Source organism: Adiantum capillus-veneris, chromosome 22 (assembly GCF_014529385.1).
Source record: "Adiantum capillus-veneris isolate H3 chromosome 22, ASM1452938v2, whole genome shotgun sequence".
Classification (NCBI taxonomy): domain Eukaryota; kingdom Viridiplantae; phylum Streptophyta; class Polypodiopsida; order Polypodiales; family Pteridaceae; genus Adiantum; species Adiantum capillus-veneris.
Window position 1 is genome coordinate 13002065 of NC_140952.1, and position 17693 is coordinate 13019757.

The following is a 17693-nucleotide window of genomic DNA, read 5'->3' on the forward strand; positions in this document are numbered from 1 at the left end:
TCGAAAAGCCACCCCTTCGTGCGGGGTTCCTGAAAGTGTGCCTGGTGGCATCTCCGCTCTAGCATGGCCAGAGCTGCATATCCTCGGGTGAGCCTGTCAGCAGCAGCCTGCCTCATAGTGAAGGGTCCTGGTAGGCTGGTGAATGTGATGCCAAGGTAGACATAGGAGGTGACTACATCAACCTTTCCTCCTGCTGCTGTGAAGGTGGCAGCGCTCCTCACTGCACTGGATGTGTGAAAGATCATAACCTTGGTTTTGCCAAGGTTCACAGTCAACCCCCTGTGTGTGCTGAATTCGTCCAAGGCCTCAAGATGGCGTTGCAAGCCCTCGGGTGACTCTGAAATCAACACAATATCATCAGCATATAACATGATGTGGACCGGAGTACCTGCCAAGTCGCTCCCCTCTCCCCCTGCTCGCAGTATGTAGTCGGAGATCTCGTCGATGTAGAGCCCAAAGAGTGTCGGGGAGAGTGGGCATCCTTTCTTAACACCAATGCTGCTAGCAATGGTCTTTGAAAAACCGCCTGGGCAACGAACTCGACCCGTCACCTTCTCGTAGAGAGCATATATGGCCCAAATCATCTCTGTTGGTACCCCAATGCTGTGAAGGCGCTGGAAGAGTCTCTCGCGTGGGACTGTGTCAAAGGCCTTGCGGAAATCCACAAAGCAGCAGTAAAGCCTCTTCTTCCGCGCCTTTGCCCCATCAATGAGGCAGCGCAGAACGAAGATGTGATCAGTGGTGGAGAAAGCTCGTCTGAAACCTGCCTGGCCTGGAGCTCGTAAACCCTCGATCTCTGCGTAGCAGTTGAGCTGTGCCTCAAGTACTGCTCCATATAGCTTGGCCATCGTGTGGCCAATCATGATAGTCCTGTAGTTCCCTGGATCCAGGGTGTCGCCAGATTTGTGGATAGGCACTATGGTGTGCTGTGTCCACTCCTCTGGGAAGCCCTCCCCTATAGCCCGGTTGAAGACATGTGCAATCAACGGGGCTATAGTGGAGGCCGCATAAATGATGTGCTCACTCTGTAATCCAGTATGGTCAGCTGATCGTCTGTGCTGCATGCGGCGTATGGCCCTCTCTACCATCTGTGCTGTAAAGAAGGAGGAGCACGTGGGGCGTGGCTCGTGTGGCTGTGGGATAGGAGGCTGTCCTGGCACCTCGTAAAGTCGCTCTGCATAATCATGCCATATCTGTGGATCCTCAATAGCTGTAGTCGGACGTGGCTCGCACAGGGTGCGCCATGCTGTCGCGCTATCCATGCTCATGAATAGGCGGTATAGCTCAAGCTCCTGTGCCTCTTCGAATGCTCGCCGCTTTTGGCGTGTCAGTGTCTTCATATGCCGTCTGGCCTCTCTCTCTGTGATCTCTCCTAAGGCTCGCTGTGCGCGGAGGCGTCGGTATAGCTCTCTGCACTCATCATCATACCAGCGGTTCTGAGGCATAGTCCCGGGGGGGGGAGTGCGTCCTGTGTGAGTGGTGTGTGGAAAGGAGCTAATAGCTGAAGTGTGGAGAACGGAAGAGATATGTGATGTGAGAACTGAGAGTGGTGTGGATGGGTGGAGGAGGCATAGGCCATGCTCGACCTCGGCCGAGGAAAGAGAGGCTAGCTCATGTGTGAAATGGATGGTGGTGTGTGGAGTGTGTGCTGTGGAGCTGTGTGGGATGGTATCTCCGGTGATGGAGAAAGAGAGGTATGTGTGGTCGGCTCCGATGGGTATGGGTGGAATGGTGAAGGATGTGATAAGGTGTGTAGCCTCCCTGGGTCCCAGAATATAGTCGACTGTACTCCCCCCTCCCTCCGCAACTCCATGTGGCATACAAGTCAGGCCCCTTGAGGTGGGCCACTGGACCATCCCGTTATAAATAACGAGACGGTGCTGGGAGCCAAGTCGAAGTAGATGTCGTCCGTAGGCTGTGACTGGAGCTCTGTCTGCTGTATCTCTCATAGTAGCCTCCTCATCTAGAGTGTGTAGTGCCTCTGGGTCCTCGTGGTCATATGCCTCACACTGCTCACTGCGCGTACGAGCATTGAAGTCTCCCATAAGGAAGACTTCACCCAGTGTGGAGTACTCCATAATCTCCTCCGTGAGGCATGCGTACGGTGACTCCTGCTCAATAGGGGCGAATCTGGAGCCTGTGGGAGCAAAGTAGCAAAGGGCAATGTAGACGATCCTGTCTCGTGAGAGCTCGAGGCGAATCCACATGTAGCGGGCCTGTGGGTCCCGGGCAACAATCTGTAGTCTACTGTGAAGCCCCTGTCTAAAGAGTATGGCCACTCCTCCTGAGCCACGAGTGGTGTGCTGGCGCATACACCCCCGATGTAGAGACTCCCACTGGAATCCATGTATCCGTGGTAGCCCTCTCTCTGGGCTCTCGTGTGTCTCTGTAAGTAGAATGAGGTCTCGACCTCTCATCACCTCCTCAAGTCTCTCTGGGTGTGTCCATAGGTCTCCATTGCAATTCCAAACCGTGACATGAATCTCCTCGTGTGTCCCACAGGCCGCGAGTCCCTATGCGATGGTCTTGCCATCAATGATAACCCTACCATCTCGATATACTGCCTTCTTCCCTTCTTTGCGGGCTTGGTGGACTCTAGGCATGCACGCGCGACGGTGATCTTGTTGCATCTTTGTGAGGTCATCATCAAGATAAATCGGGGGGCCTTCTAGCCCTCTCAAGATGACCCTCTTTCGGAGGAAAGAAGTTCGAGACTCCTCGGAGGCGAATTGGAGGATGAGAGCTCTCTTCTTTGGATCTTTGCCGGCTCTCCAAACTTTGGAGAAAGGGATCTCTTCTTCCTTGTATCCCACTTTCTTGCATAAAGCTTTCCCATCGCTCTCGGGTGTAGACCCTTCTTCTTCTTTGATGCCGGTCACTCGCACATTGAGACGGCGAGCTTGTCGCATCTTCTCCTCCTCGATGGTTGTGTGTACGATGAGTACCTCATCTTTTTGGGCTTCCTCTCTTGCAACCTTCTTGATGTTCTTTTTGACCACTTCGACCCATCCTTCTTTGGTGGCCTCTAATTTGTCCTCAATGCTTGCGGTGAGGGCTTTGGTGATCTCCTCCTTGAGGGCTTCCTTAGCCTCCTCTTTAATCTCTCCTTCTTCGGGGGTGAGGGATGTGATGGAAGCATGAAGGAGATCGATTTGTGCCTTCATCTCTTCTTGCTCTTTCCTCCATCTCTCCCTCTCCTTCCCGTTCTCCCGTTCCCTTCTCTCCTTCTCCTCTTTGAGATTTTGGATTTCCGCTCTCATGTCCTCCTTCTCTTCGTTCCATAGCTTGATGAGGGTGGCTTTCTCCTCCTCCCATATCTCTCTCTCCATCCGCCATTCTTTCATGTCCTTCTCCAATTGTGCAAGCCTCTTGTTCGTGAGCATGAACGTTGTCTTCATTGTCGATGTCGGCGTCTTGATGATGGGGGAAGACATGGCTGTCTTCGTAACTACCCTCTCTTCATATTGTGAAGAAGAGGGGAGAAGGGGAAGAGAGGGAGTACTTGTGTGTATGCGTGTATGTGTGTAGTGTGTGTGTGGGTATGTATCCGTGTGTGAGAGATTGGGGGCAGCGGGCCTGGTGCACTTGGTAATGCTGCCACAGTGAGGCAGCGGCAAGTGCTACAGCCTTGGCAGCGTGCAGTCGCAACAGGTCAGCTACAACGGGTTCAGCAGCAGCAGCAGTGGCGCGCGCAGGGGGTGAAACAGCAGCAGCAGTGGCGCGCACAGGGGGCAGCAGCAGTGGCGCGCGCAGGAGCAGCAGCAGTGGCGCGCAGGAGCAGCAGCAGTGACATCATCTGCTACTGACCTTGTTGCAATAGAGGCCTTATTGCGATAGAAAGAAAACTTTGTGATAGAGACCTTTTATTGCGATAGAAGACTTTGTGATAGGGAGAGGCTCTTGGAGCCAGTGGTGTGCGGCTCTTCAGAGAATCTTTTTTGCACCTGCCATCGCTCAAGCTAGTCTTCTGCTCGCCATACACTCGTCTCAAGGCTCATGAATAAGTTTGCTATTCTGCAAAGAAAATAGCAGCACGTAGAGAGCAAATCCTCTATGAACTGCAAGTCCCAAGGGCCCCAAAAGCTAGCACGCAGTCAACAACAACAAGTCAGGACGAGCACGAGCGAGCTGTTTTGCTTGGCAGCGTGCACGTCGCAAGCTGCTTCAAGTTCGCGAGCTTCAAGAAGAGAGAGAGAGAGAGAGAGAGAGAGAGAGAGAGAGAGAGAGAGAGAGAGAGAGAGAGAGAGAGAGAGAGAGAGAGAAAAGAAGAAAGAAAGAAAGAAAGAGAGAGAGAAAAGAAGTTCGCGAGCTTCAAGGAGAGAGAGAGAGAGAGAGAGAGAGAGAGAGAGAGAGAGAGAGAGAGAGAGAGAGAGAGTCACGTGCGCATTGCAATAGAGCCACGTGGACAAGCTTCTGCTACAGTCTAGCGTTAGTCCTAGTTTAGCTTAGGACCTAACCTGGCACTTTGTGAGCCTCTAGCTGAACGTGCATGTTCAGGCAGGTCATAGTTGCATACCCTCTCTTGCGTCGTACAGTCATTTCAACATATAGGCGTGTGAACAGTCTCTTAAGTCATTATTAATAATAAGTGGCTTTTTTAAGCATAAAATTGTCAAGGTCGGGGGGCTCAGGTTATGGCTGCTTGACCCAGCTTTGCTTGGCTACATAAAGGACCTGGGAGTCTCACCTCCTAAAGTAAGAAGAAGAACAAGGACCGGTACTCAGTACAAGTACCAGCAAGCATCTGGCATTTTCAGCCAACCCTTCAGCGTTTTCACCTCAGCCTCTACACCAGCGTTTTCAACTCAGCCTCAGCATCAGCGTTTCCAAGTTCAGCACCAGCTTTTCACGCATTAGCGCCAACGTTTTCCCAAGCCTTAGAATCAGCATGTACAGCCTCATCGAATTAGCGTTTTCAGCCCGCAGCCATTGGCATTGCCAGTACGTTGCAGATTTCAGCGCTTCATCATCAACGTTTTCCAGCCTCCAATCCTTAGCCTCGCAATACCAAGCATCTCTAGCGAGTACCCATCAACATCTCAGTAGTACCAAGCATCTCTAGCAAGTACCCATCAGCATCTCGGCATTTAAGACCATTGTATCAGCGTTTGTGGAAGTAATAAAAAGCAAGTACTTGCTTTGGCAATAGAGCAAGGAGACCCTCAAAGCATTTGTGCAAGTAATAAAAAGCAAGTACTTGCTCTAGGCCCTTGAGGGTGGGTTGAGACCCAACATGCCGTTCGTCTCTTCTCTCTCTCTCTCTCTCTCTCTCTCTCTCTCTTTCATTTGTAACTTTTTGGTCTCATAGGTCATTTTGGCCTTTTGAAGATGTTAATATAACATCTCATTTCATTTTCTCTCTCTCTCTCTCTCTCTCTCTCTCTCTCTCTCTCTCTCTCTCTCTCTCTCTCTCTTCTTGAAGCTCGCGAACTTGAAGCAGCTTGCGACGTGCACGCTGCCAAGCAAAACAGCTCGCTCGTGCTCGTCCTGACTTGTTGTTGACTGCGTGCTAGCTTTTGGGGCCCTTGGGACTTGCAGTTCATAGAGGATTTGCTCTCTACGTGCTGCTATTTTCTTTGCAGAATAGCAAACTTATTCATGAGCCTTGAGACGAGTGTATGGCGAGCAGAAGACTAGCTTGAGCGATGGCAGGTGCAAAAAAGATTCTCTGAAGAGCCGCACACCACCGGCTCCAAGAGCCTCTCTCTATCACAAAGTCTTCTATCGCAATAAAAGGTCTCTATCACAAAGTTTTCTTTCTATCGCAATAAGGCCTCTATTGCAACAAGGTCAGTAGCAGATGATGTCGGTGCTCTACTTCATTCTTGGAGAAAACTATAATGTCGTCAAAGAAAGTGCCGACAAAAGTCCGATACTCTCGAAATATCTTGTCCATCATTCGATTACATGTTGGTGGAGCTTTTGTGAGTCCAAAAGGCATTACCAAAAATTCGTATAAACCAAAACTTGTCTGAAAGGCTGTCTTGTAGACATCTCCCGGAGTGATTCTAATTTGATCATATCCGCTCTTTAAACAATTCTAATGAAAGAAGAGGATCCTTGAAGTTTGTCGAGAATATCATCGATCCTTGGAATAGGAAATCTGTTCTTGATGGTGATTTTATTGAGAGCTCTATAATCAATGCACATTCTCCAAGATCCGTCTTTCTTTAATACTAGCAAAACCGGAGAATAGGAAGGTGATGTGCTAGGTTGGATGAGACCCTTTTCTAGAAGTTCTTTTATTTGGTTCATTATTTCTTCCGTAGTTTTTTCATACGTCAACCATGCGTCTCACTCGGGCGGGTATGGAAGCCCGATATAAGCCCGATTCAGACCCCCCGAAGATTCCATATGTGGAATACCATATGGCACTAAAAAATTAGTATATATATATATCATAACAAATAGCAATTAAATTTAAAACACTAGACTCTAGAGAGCAGCCTAAAGCCACATAATGCATTAAAACATCATAGAAAATGTAGAATCTAGCTAAATGAAGGAGTCGGGAGTCGACAAACAAATCAAGATCTTTGATCAATAGATACATCATACTAGAGGCTAGAGCAAAGCATCAGATGGCAAAATATGGAGCCTCCAAAACCAACAAGACTGTATTGTGAGTACTCCAAATGACAAAACATAAATAGAGCCTAGAGGGTGGATTCCAGCCACTCGATGCTAAATAGTGAATCCAAAACATAAGTAGAGCTAAGAGGAGTCAGGACCGAGGCTAGAGCAAAATGCAATGAGCTCTAACTCTCATCGCAGGCCACCTCCTCATCATCATCCTCATCCTCATCCTCATCCTCATCCTCATCCCAAGCCTCATCCTCAGCAACGGAGCACGAAGTCCCAATATCATTGGGCATGCTAATCGGAAGACTCCATAACATCATCAGCGCTCTGTGCAATAGCCTCCTGACTCTCCTGCAACTCAAGCAAGCGCTCCTCACCCTTCTCTTTGTTAAGCATCTCTAATGTCACTTCCATTCTCTCATAGCCGCACTCTTTGATCTTGCATAAGAGCCTCGAGTTTGTGTGTATGTAGACAAGCTTCTCGGTATGAGCAGGAAGTAGCCTATTTCTTCTCTTGGTGTAAATGAGAGAGAAGGTGCTCCAATTTCTCTCACATGGAGAGGCACATGTCCCTTGAGAAGCACCTGAAGTGCAAGAGTCTGCAATGTGGGCGTGCAAGCCACAAAAGTCTCCCACCATTTTACACCCTCTTGCATTCTCTTTGGATTCTTTGCAATAGGATGAGCAAATGACTTTCTTTCTGTGAGGAAAGTGTCCAACTCATCAATGAGGGTACCTTGCATGGTCAAATCACCCTTGATATACTCGTCCAAAAATGTCATCCACCCGTCATGAACCTCACTATCATTGAATTGCCCTCTTCCTCGCCATACAGGATGCAACAAGTATCTCACAACATGCAATGGTGTGTGCATCATGTTCCATCTATCAACGCATAGGTCCTTGATCTCTTGCATCCTTGCCGCATCAATACCTTGCATGTTTTGAATTTGCTCAACCATGCAATCCGTAAGCTCATACACAAGCCCCATTGTTAGGTGCAGCGGAATGATTGTTTGCGCTTTGCTCAAGATGAGTGCTCCGAACTGTGCTCAAGGTTCCTTTTTGTTCTTATGGAAGGTAGAGCCTTCCGTTCTTAATGAGAGAATGCTATGATCACAAAGAAAGTGAATGGACACTGTGCGTGCAAGTGTATGAGACTGAGAGATAGAGAGAGAAAAGAGATACGACACCAGAGACGTTGTAAAACCCTCCTCTGTAGGCCCCACTCTCGTCGGCGAGAGTGGTCTACTTATGATTGCACAATCTGGTACAAATGATATGCATGAGACTGATGCAAGTCTAGGCTATGTCGGCGATGACGACGGCGATGGCGAAGTCGACCTAAGGGCTGAAATCCAATCTTTCTACTGTTGTCCAAAAACGCTATGGGCTGAAATCTGCTGCGGGTCCCAAAACTCTGATTTCTGGGGCTGTTTCTGTGGGTCTTTGCCGCTGAAATTCTGCAGGTTTTGGGCTGAAAACAGAGGTTTCTTTAGGCTGAAAACTGATGGTCTTTCCGGGCTGAATCTGCTACTCTTCGAGGGCTGAATCTGCAACTACTTCATTGCTGAAAATCGCTGCATTGCTGTGGGTGGTATCTGCTGAAAACGCTAGTCATGGGCTCCCAAAAACACTAGGTATGCTGATGACAAAAACGCCAGGTATGTTGGTCCTTGCAAAAGCTCCTGTTGTCTTCTGGCGATGACAAACTGATGCAAAACGCTAGGCACTGGGGGGTATGGCGATGATGTGCTGGTGCAAAAACGCTAGGCAATGCTGATGAAGAAACGCTAGGATGGGGGGATCTGCTGCTCGGAGGGAATCCACAAAGGCTTGGTCTTGCTGAGAAGTTGCCTGCTGAGCTTGGCTCCTGTTGCCTCTTCTGCGATTTAGTGCTAGCTTTGGTTTGCTTATATACAAACTTACTGAATTTGCTCTATCTACTTTCCAACAAAAGTCACTTAAAAATAATAAGTGAAAAATGTCAAAAATAGGTAAAATAGGCTAAATGCACTGGAAAATTCCCCTGAAGGATTCTGATGGGAATGCTTATGATCATGCTGTGTGCAACCAGAGGATATGCATCTACACTAAGTGTCTGGACATGCACGGTCTACGAACAGATTCACAAAAGTGCCAGATCACTCCCTATTCTAGACTGACTTGACTGAACTGAACCCTGATCATGCTGTAGCTTGTCCACTGACACATAAGGTTGGATGTGTCACATGACATCCTCTCCTTTTCAAAGTGAGGTACTGGTACCGAACTGTATGGCGTTGAGGGAGAGCGCCAATAACATTTGGAATCCGGGAAGAGACTCTTCGCCGGCCCACTCTGATGTGTGGGTCCTGCAATACTTGAACTTCATAAAGGTCTGCAATGCTTGCTTCTTTGGGCCGCGTCGAAAGCGACACAAAGTCTTCTGTGGCTCCTTCAATGCTTCAACTTCGTCTAGAGTCATGCTTCCTCCCTCTTCAAGAATCTCCATGGCTGAAAATTCCTGAAACCACTTCCAACACAAAAACATGAACATACCCATTCCATGTAAAGTGAGTGGAAAAAATCTCGTCTTCCTCAAGGACTGTGCATGCAATGTAGATGAACAAAGAGACGGAGTGCCAAACTGTTCACCACACACACGCAAACAATGAGATTGAATCTTTCTCTTCTAATCTAAAGCAATCAACTGTGGCAAATCACAATGGAAATGCCCATGCTTGGTGCTCATACTTTCATGTGCTCTTTGTCACAAACGGGAGCGCATAACAATATAAAATATACTCGGATAGATAGAATTTATCACTTAATACTGAAGCCAAAGGATATAGAGAGAAATAAGTAGAGAGAGAGTGAGAAGATCGACACAATACTGGGGACCAGAAGATGGGCTGGTCCCCCCCCTTAAAGAGAATCCTTTATTAGGGAGAATCTTTTTACAAGCACAAGAACCTGAGAGAATCCCTCTTTCTAATTCTCTGACTCGATGGTCGTTCCTTCCCGTAAGGGAAATCCGAGAGACGAGCTCTCAATCCTTTTTCCGTCTGTACTCGGAGTTGAGACTCTGCAGACAATCTCCGAATTTCGTTTCCGGAATTCCCAAGCGTAGGCCGAAGCCTTCTTGCTTCTCCTTGGAGGCTGATTTTGGCTTCACGTTAAGTGACTACAGTGTGTGGGTGAGTAGTGGGTGTAGGTTTTACAGCTTTAATGGAAAGCTTTCCTTCTCGCTTGCGTGATGATTCCGCTCTCGTGCACCTCTCTCTCCCTTTGAATACAAAATCATAATGCCTCGCTTGAGGGCTTTCCATCTGTATGTTCAATTGTGTGGGTTCATGCGCGTTGTCCAGGTACTGGATTAGCTAATTGCTAATCCCCCGCAGGTACATGTGAATTTGGAGAGATTTCACGCGAGAAATCTTGTCCGATTCAAAGGGCGGTAGCCCTACAGGTGCGGGAGTATGAGGGCTTGCTACGGATGCGACTGGCACGCGAAATGGATCTCGAAACAGTGAATTACAACCTGCTGTGTATTTTTGCAGGTTTAGGATTTTGATCCTAATTGATCCCTAATACCCCGAGGACCTTCAGGGAAGCGTTGGGATCACTGTACGCGTGATCGGGCGCATTTTCGGGGCAGAGAACAAAGAATTCAGCACGCTGCAGATTCTCGCCAGGTTTGAGAAAGTGCCTGTATGCGCCGGGAAAGTCATCTTTTACATGGGGATTTTGTTTGTGAAGCCTCCTACTGTGGTTATGCTGCCAAAATCGGGCTAGAGTAGGCCATTTTCAGCCTGGTAAAAGTGGGACAACTCATAGGAACTCGCAGGTTTTCTCTCAAATTTTATAAGAATAAAGAAATACCGAAAGGGGCGCCAGTCTTTGGGGCCTATAGGGTGTTTGGGGCCTAAAGGGTGTCGCTGTCTCCTTAGGAGCGCTCTAGCTATCAAGCCGTGCTTTGTTTGAAGTGTTAATTCCAGTCACATGTTCATTTGCGAAGTTTCTCAGTGTCGTGAAGTTTAAGTAAAGTTTATCAAGTGGACCGCCTTACCGGCCGGTTTCAATGTATGTACTTTTTTCTTTGCGGCTCTGCATTCTTTGACAAGGTAATGCATCTTGCAGCTTGTTGCTTGGTTGCCTCTAGCACGTTTTTCTGGCTGATTGCAGCCATTGCACGGGCGAAGGTGCACATGCAAGGTATGTGGGGCTCAAGGGCTGCGTTTTTGTTTGAGGCTATAATCTAAATGGTTAACTTTTCAATCAACAAGCCTTGGTGGCTATGAATTTTAGCCCCATGTATGAAGTGAAATGTTGGCATTACTGTTTTTTGTTGAATTTTTGTTTTGTCTTTTTAAAATTTTAATATGTTCTTATGCAGGCAGCCACTAGAAGTTGCTTTTATGCAGGATTTGCAGCTCAGCGGAATTTTGCAGAAGTAAGGAAATTTTAGTTTGAGTTCTATAGCCTGTTCTGTAAATTTTTTTCATGTTTTTGGAGGCGGTCAATTTTTACATAGATTAGTTCCACATCTGCAATGGATATTCATGCTCTTTTCACGTTATCTTATGCATAGAACTAGCCATGATTCTCCAGCATGATAACATCTAACAAGCAGCTGCCTTAATTCAGGTGATCGCTAAGGGAGAGGCACAAGGCATGGTTAGCAAATTTCTTGGCATTGCGCTTGGCATAGCTATATCAGCTTCTGTAGGCGCTTCTGGACCGAGGCTAGTAGTCACTTTTCTTATGGTGACTGGCATTCACATGTTTTGCAATCTAAAATCATATCAAGCAGTGCAACTTCGCACTTTGAATCCATACAGAGCATGTATGATTTCTTCACAATCTCTGTTTTTACCTGGATGCTGATATCATGAATCAAAAGTTTTTTGGCACGTATTGTAGGTTTAATATTTGGAGAGTATATAAGAGGTGGTGTAGTTGCTTCTGTGGAAGAAGTCAATGCAGCAGAGCCAATCTTCACTGAAATCCCCTTTTTGTTACTCAAGCAATTCAAACATAAGGTTAGCTGCATACACCACAAACTGAATTGGATACTTGTTAAGTTGTTTACAAAATGAATGAGGACGCTTTGCTTGTAAATATTTATGTCTTTTGTTAAGTATAGAGACTTTGTGTTATTCTGCTGAATCACAAGCTTCAAAGCTTTTCAGAGTTAAATTCAAGGAAAATTGATCAATTTGCAGGGAAATACTGGCAACGTACTCTCTTTGGAAACTAAAGAGGATGCAGCAACCATTGCAAGCAAGCTGAAGCTAGGTGTTTCCTTTCGGAATGTCATAAGATCCCAATCAGAAGCTGATAGATTGTTTAAAATTTACCGGGATGAAAAGTATGTCTTGGTGGAAAGGCAGAATGCATATCAGGTTGGTTTTTGGTTAGTGTTTAAATTGTGCAAAGAGGGATTAAGAGATGGCACATGGTAGCACTTGACATAAAATTTACGAGATGTTGAATGGCATGGAGTGATTTGTCAATGAAATGTCCAGTTCTTTATGCCTGTCTGTGATACCAAAGTTGGTTTTGGGAGTGCGTACACCCTGAAGATGGGTGTTAACTTTATTTGCGGTTAGCATCAGCAGATGAGAGTGGGAGGCAGATGAGCTGAAGTGCCTAGATCTTTTCTGAAAGTATTTTCACGTTATCATTGTTTTGTTTTCATCTATTTTTCTTTCAAAATATATGGTACTTTGTGATTAAAAGAAGTGAAATACTCTGTTTTCTTGTGTCTTGATATGGTCTTTCTGCTGATGTTTTATTCCCAAGTGCTTTATTTCTTCTTAGAAATCTTAAGTGCAGACTTTTCTGACCTTATGAAGGGATGTGTTTGCTCGTGCATGCACACACGAGGACCTTGCTAGCATTGAGATGGCTACTCCACGCTACTTGGAACCTGGCGGGCGCATGGTGTGACTCCCCCCTCTCGCGCCATGGTTGGTGAGGGGCTTCAGCTTGCACTTCGCGGTACCGCGGGAAGCATTCTGGCTGGGCCGTGGCACCTTTCTGGTATAGCTTTCAGATGAGCGCTGCTCCGAGCTTCTTCTCAGCCACTACGAAGATTGGTTCACCACGAGTGCAGGGGTACATGATATATCCCTAGTCATATCCACTTTCCGGACACAGTGCTACGCAGAGATCCACTACAGGTAGGTTTTGTCTACAACGCTTGGTGGTGACTGGACGTCTGGATTAGTGTCTTAGGTGCCATGCTTTTGGGGCACATGGCTCTTAATTGCCCTACCTAGCCTCCCCATAGGCGTGAGTCCCAACAGCCCCCACCGTCATACCTTTCGTCGGCAGCAGCCTCCTATGTCTCCACCTTCACCACTTCAACAAGCAGTGTCTGTGAGTGTCTTTCAGGTTTCCGAGTAACGTTGGACCAGCCCTTATAGGGTATACCTTCTTCCTCCCGGCATCCATCAATTACACCACAGGCACCTAGACCCACCACCCAAGCTATTGCTCCATACTTTGCCATGTAGATAGATCTTTATCATCCTAACGAGCATCTCTTCCTCTTCCGCCTTCTCTATTGATGCTCCAGCACCACCACAATCTGCCAACCCACCCCCACTTACTGCCCCCTCCACATGTTGCTCCTGCATCTTCGTCTCCACTTTTGTGCACCTTGTCACCTTCTCATGTTCCTCGCTGTCATTGGCTAGTGCTCCATGAGCTTGGCAGTTCTCATGACCTGAGTACAATGGCGATTACTTAGGTCCTTTGTTTGTATGCTTCTACATTCTGTAGCATGCGTAGAAGGCGCACTCTTTCCTAGGTAGTAGGTAGAGTACCTTTTACAGGCACAAAGACTTGAACAGACTCCAGAGGTCTTGTGGAGTTTGTTATTCACCAGACTTTGCAGGCGATCCAGTTTTGGACAGGTTGCATTCCGCCATGCATTGCCAGTGACATGCTTGCACAAAGTATGGGAGCCTCTTAGTGACTACACTTAGATCCATGGGCTCTCACTCTGGCAGTCTACCTGCGGGGGATACAGAGCAGAGCCATGGGGGTTGTACTGAGTCAAGCCATATAAAGTAATACCGAAAGGGGTGCCAACGTTTAGGGCTAGTGCTCTCTCGGGGTGAACTCCGCCACTCCTGTCTCGTGTCGTGCATCTCTTTCAGTTCAATTGTTATTTGAAGTGCTTAAAGTTGTTCAGTCTGTTCTTTTCCATTGGCACGTGGTGCCCGTTCCCGTGACAATGGTATCATAGCTTCAGGCGTGTGCTTTTCTGAAAGCATACCGGTCCTACCAAAGAACAAACAGAGCAAGATGACGCTTTCAAGTTTCATAGAGAAATTTACCAAAGAATCTTGTGTCCTAACCCCGAACGTATTATCCACTCCCACCCTTACTCCATCGCACATCGGGCGAGCTCCGGTCTTCATCGCTCTGTCTTACAAGGCATAAGCTATAAAGATCACTTTCACGAGAAGGATCAAAACTTTTCATTCGAGCCGCTGTTTTCTTAGAGGTAGTGCCATGCACTGGTGGAAGTCTATAGCTAAGCCGCCCACTCCAAGGACTTGGCAAGCTTTTAAGAAAATTTTTGCCCGAAGCTACATGCCTTCAAACATCTTCCTTCGGAGTGCAGCTTTTGGCAGAGTGGGGTATCCTCAAATGCTTGCCATGGAAAGCCTAGCCCATTATAACTTGAAATTTCTCAACATCTCTCAACATGTGTTTCTTTAGAACCGAACTGTGCTCAAGGTTCTTTTTACTTAGGGAAGGGAGAGCCTTCCGTTCCTTTAGTGAGAGAGTGCAATGGACACAAACAAAGTGATGAACACTGTGAATGAGGTGCTGAGACTGAGAGATAGAGAGAGAAGAATACGACACCAGAATGTTGTCAAATCCTCCTCCGAAGGCCCCACTCTCTATGGCGAGAGCGGTCTACTATTGATTGCACAAACCCGGTACAAGTTGCGAAGCTATGATGCAATGTAGATCTAAGTCTGTAGACGACGGTGACGACGAGAACGTCAACGCCTGAAAATACTATTTTCGGGATTGTTCTTCTTCTACTGAATTCTGCTGTGCAAAACGCTGAATTCTCTTGGTTGAATCGTTGGTCTTCACTCGCTGAAAAACGCTGCTTGTTGAGGCTGAAAATGCTGGCTAATGGGGGCTGAAAACGCTGAATGGCTGGTCCCTAAAATGCTGATAGGCTGGGCTGAAATCGCCACCATGCAGGCTGAAAAACCAGGTTCATTGGGCTGAAAAACGCTGTTATGCTTGCCTGAAAACGCTGGATTTTGCTGCTTGAAAAATGCTGGCCTGGCTGAGTCTGCAGCTGCTGAAGTGAGGGGCTGAAATCGCTGGCACTTCAATGCTGAAACCGCGAAGGGTCAAAAACTGAAAACGCCAGGTTCTTGGGTTAGGTGCAGCGGAATGATTGTTTGCGCTTTGCTCAAGATGAGTGCTCCGAACTGGTAGAGCCTTCTGTTCTTAGTGACAGAGTGCTATGATCACAAACAAAGTGTACGAGACTGAGAGATAGAGAGAGAAGAGAGATACGACACCAGAGATGTTGTAAAACCCTCCTTCGAAGGCCCCACTCGTCGGTGAGAGTGGTCTACTTATTGATTGCACAATCTTGTACAATGATGATGCAATGGACTGATGCAACCTGGGACTTATGTCGGTGACGACGACGACTTTAGGGCTGAAATCTGCGGTCTTCTATCTACTGTCCATAAAAACGCTATGGCTAAAAATCTGGGACTGAGTCAAAAACGCTGATTCGGGGGCTGTTTTCGGTGGATCTTTGACGCTGAAAATGACTGTTTTACTGCGTTTTTGTGGGCTGAAAATGGTGGATCTCTTGCAATGACTAGGGCTGATCATGCTGTAGCTTGTCCACGGACACATAGGGCTGGATGTGTCATGTGACATCCCTTCCGTTTCAAAGTGAGGTACTGGTACCGAACTGTATGGCGTCGAGGGAGATCGCCAATAGCATCCGGAATCTTGGAAGGGACTTTTCGCCGGCCCACTTTGATGTGTGGGTCGTGCGGTACTTGAACTTTATAAAGGTCTGCAACGCTTGCTTCTTTGGGCCGCGCAGAAAGCGACACAAAGTCTTCTGTGGCTCCTTCGATGCTTCAACTTCGTTGAGAGTCATGCTTCTTTCTTCTTCAAGAATCTCCATAGCTGAAAATTCCTGAAACCACTTTCAACAAAAACATGAACATACCCATTCCATGTAAAGTGAGTGGAAAAAATCTTGTCTTCGCTAAAGACTGTGCATGCAATGTGGAAGAACAAAGAGACGGAGTGCCAAACCGTTTATCAAACACATGCAAACAATGAGATCGAATCTTTCTCTTATGATCTAGAGCAATCAATTGTGGAAGAACACAATGGAAATGCCCATGCTTGGTGCTCATACTTTCATGTGCTCGTTCTACAAATGTGTCATGCCAAGTAAGAGAGACATAGAATGTGACTTCCTGACATACATACTTTTCAACTTTTCATGAAACTTCTGCATACATTCGTGCTCATCCATGAGAGAAACGTGCTTAATATACAATATGTCATGCCTAGAAAAAAGGGATCACACATAACGATGCCGACTAAAATATAGGAAACGATCACAAATGAAACACTTGAACAATGCGTGCGTATCAATCATGCGAACACATAATACTTCCTGTGAGGGTTCTTTGGACCTAGGCTCGAGAGCCAAGATCGGTTCTTCCTGAATGATCGAATCGTCTTGTGGGGGTTCTTTGGACCTCGACTCGAAAGCCAAGATTGGTTCTTCGTGATTGATCGAATCTACAACGAGGTTAGCTTTGCTAGAAAAAGTATCCACTAATACGTCATCCTTGTGAACAATCACATCATCTTCATGTAAATCATCATGCTTGTGAGAAATCACAAATCACATCTTGATCATGAAAATCATCATGCTTGTGAGAAATCACATCTTGATCATGCAAATCATCATGCTTGTCATTATCATCCAAATCATCATGCAAATCATTGTCAATCAAATCATCATGCTTATCATTGTGAATCAAATCATCATGCTTCTCACAATCATGCAAATCTTGTGTGTCATGCTTGGGAGAAGAAGAGACTGAGAGAGTCTCCTTTCCCCAAATCTCGTGCATCTGTGCCTGAACTTGAGAATAGAGTCGCCAGAACTCTTTGTTTTGTCGGTCGCTCTGTTCTTGTATTGCTTTCAAGTCGTACTGACGCTGTATGGCTGCCATTCCTTCGTTGTAGTCACGATCTATGGCTGCCCTTTGTTCTTCGTAGGCCTTTCTTTCTGCTTCTCTTTATGCTTTTCTTTCTTCGCGTTCTAACTTCCTTTTCTTAAACAATTGCTTCAACTCCTCCATAGGAGTTAGTGCAATCCTTGTTGTAGATGGGGAAGGGGGAGGGTCGGAAAAACCTCCTGGTGAGGAAAATTCTTCTTCGCCTCTCTCATGCTCATCACCTTCAAGTGAAGTATCCATTTCGCTTCGAGTGATGACCATTCTGAAGTCGTGGGTTCTTGTGGGTTCGTATGGTCTTGGGTTCTTAAGTTCACGAGGAACTTGGGTTCTTGAGAGTCTTGGTTCTTGGGGTTCTTGAGTTCTTGAGTTCTTTAGGTTCTTGAGGTTCTGAAGGGTCTTGAGATTCTTGGGGTTTTCTTTCGCTTGCAAACCGTGTTTGAGAAGGATCTTCTCTTCACGCGAGTTCTACTCTTTTCCTCGGGCGCACCCCTTGGCGGCCTTGCGCTCACACCAAGGTTGCTTTTTCCCACCTCACATCGATTGGCCGGCCGCTAACCGCACGGTCCGCTCTCAATGAGTGAAAAGAGACACAAGGGGAGGCTGGACAAGTCCTTCTTTCTTGAGATTCCTGTCACTCTTCAAAAAACACGATTAGGAATCCACACGCCCAAGCGAACTTGGGTTCGTGCGACTGCAACAAGCAAAAAAATTCTTGTGATTCTTGTGGTTCTTTCCTTGAGTGATACAGAACACTGCCAAAGCTCTGATACCAATGTTAGGTGCAACGGAATGATTGTTTGCGCTTTGCTCAAGATGAGTGCTCCGAACTGTGCTCAAGGTTCCTTTTGTTCTTAT

At 46.8% G+C, this 17693-nt stretch overlaps 1 protein-coding gene across 1 annotated transcript in view; it reads left to right on the top strand.

Annotated features, from left to right (window-relative positions):
- Window positions 1-17693, top strand: part of RUS1 (root UVB sensitive-like protein (Protein of unknown function, DUF647)) — a 58449-nt gene that overhangs the window by 17393 nt on the left and 23363 nt on the right. The window contains exons 3-6 of the mRNA XM_086495546.1: window positions 10961-11017; window positions 11212-11410; window positions 11488-11606; window positions 11790-11969. Of these exons, the coding sequence (XP_086351672.1) occupies window positions 10961-11017; window positions 11212-11410; window positions 11488-11606; window positions 11790-11969 (555 nt within the window). The remainder of the gene's footprint in view (window positions 1-10960; window positions 11018-11211; window positions 11411-11487; window positions 11607-11789; window positions 11970-17693) is intronic.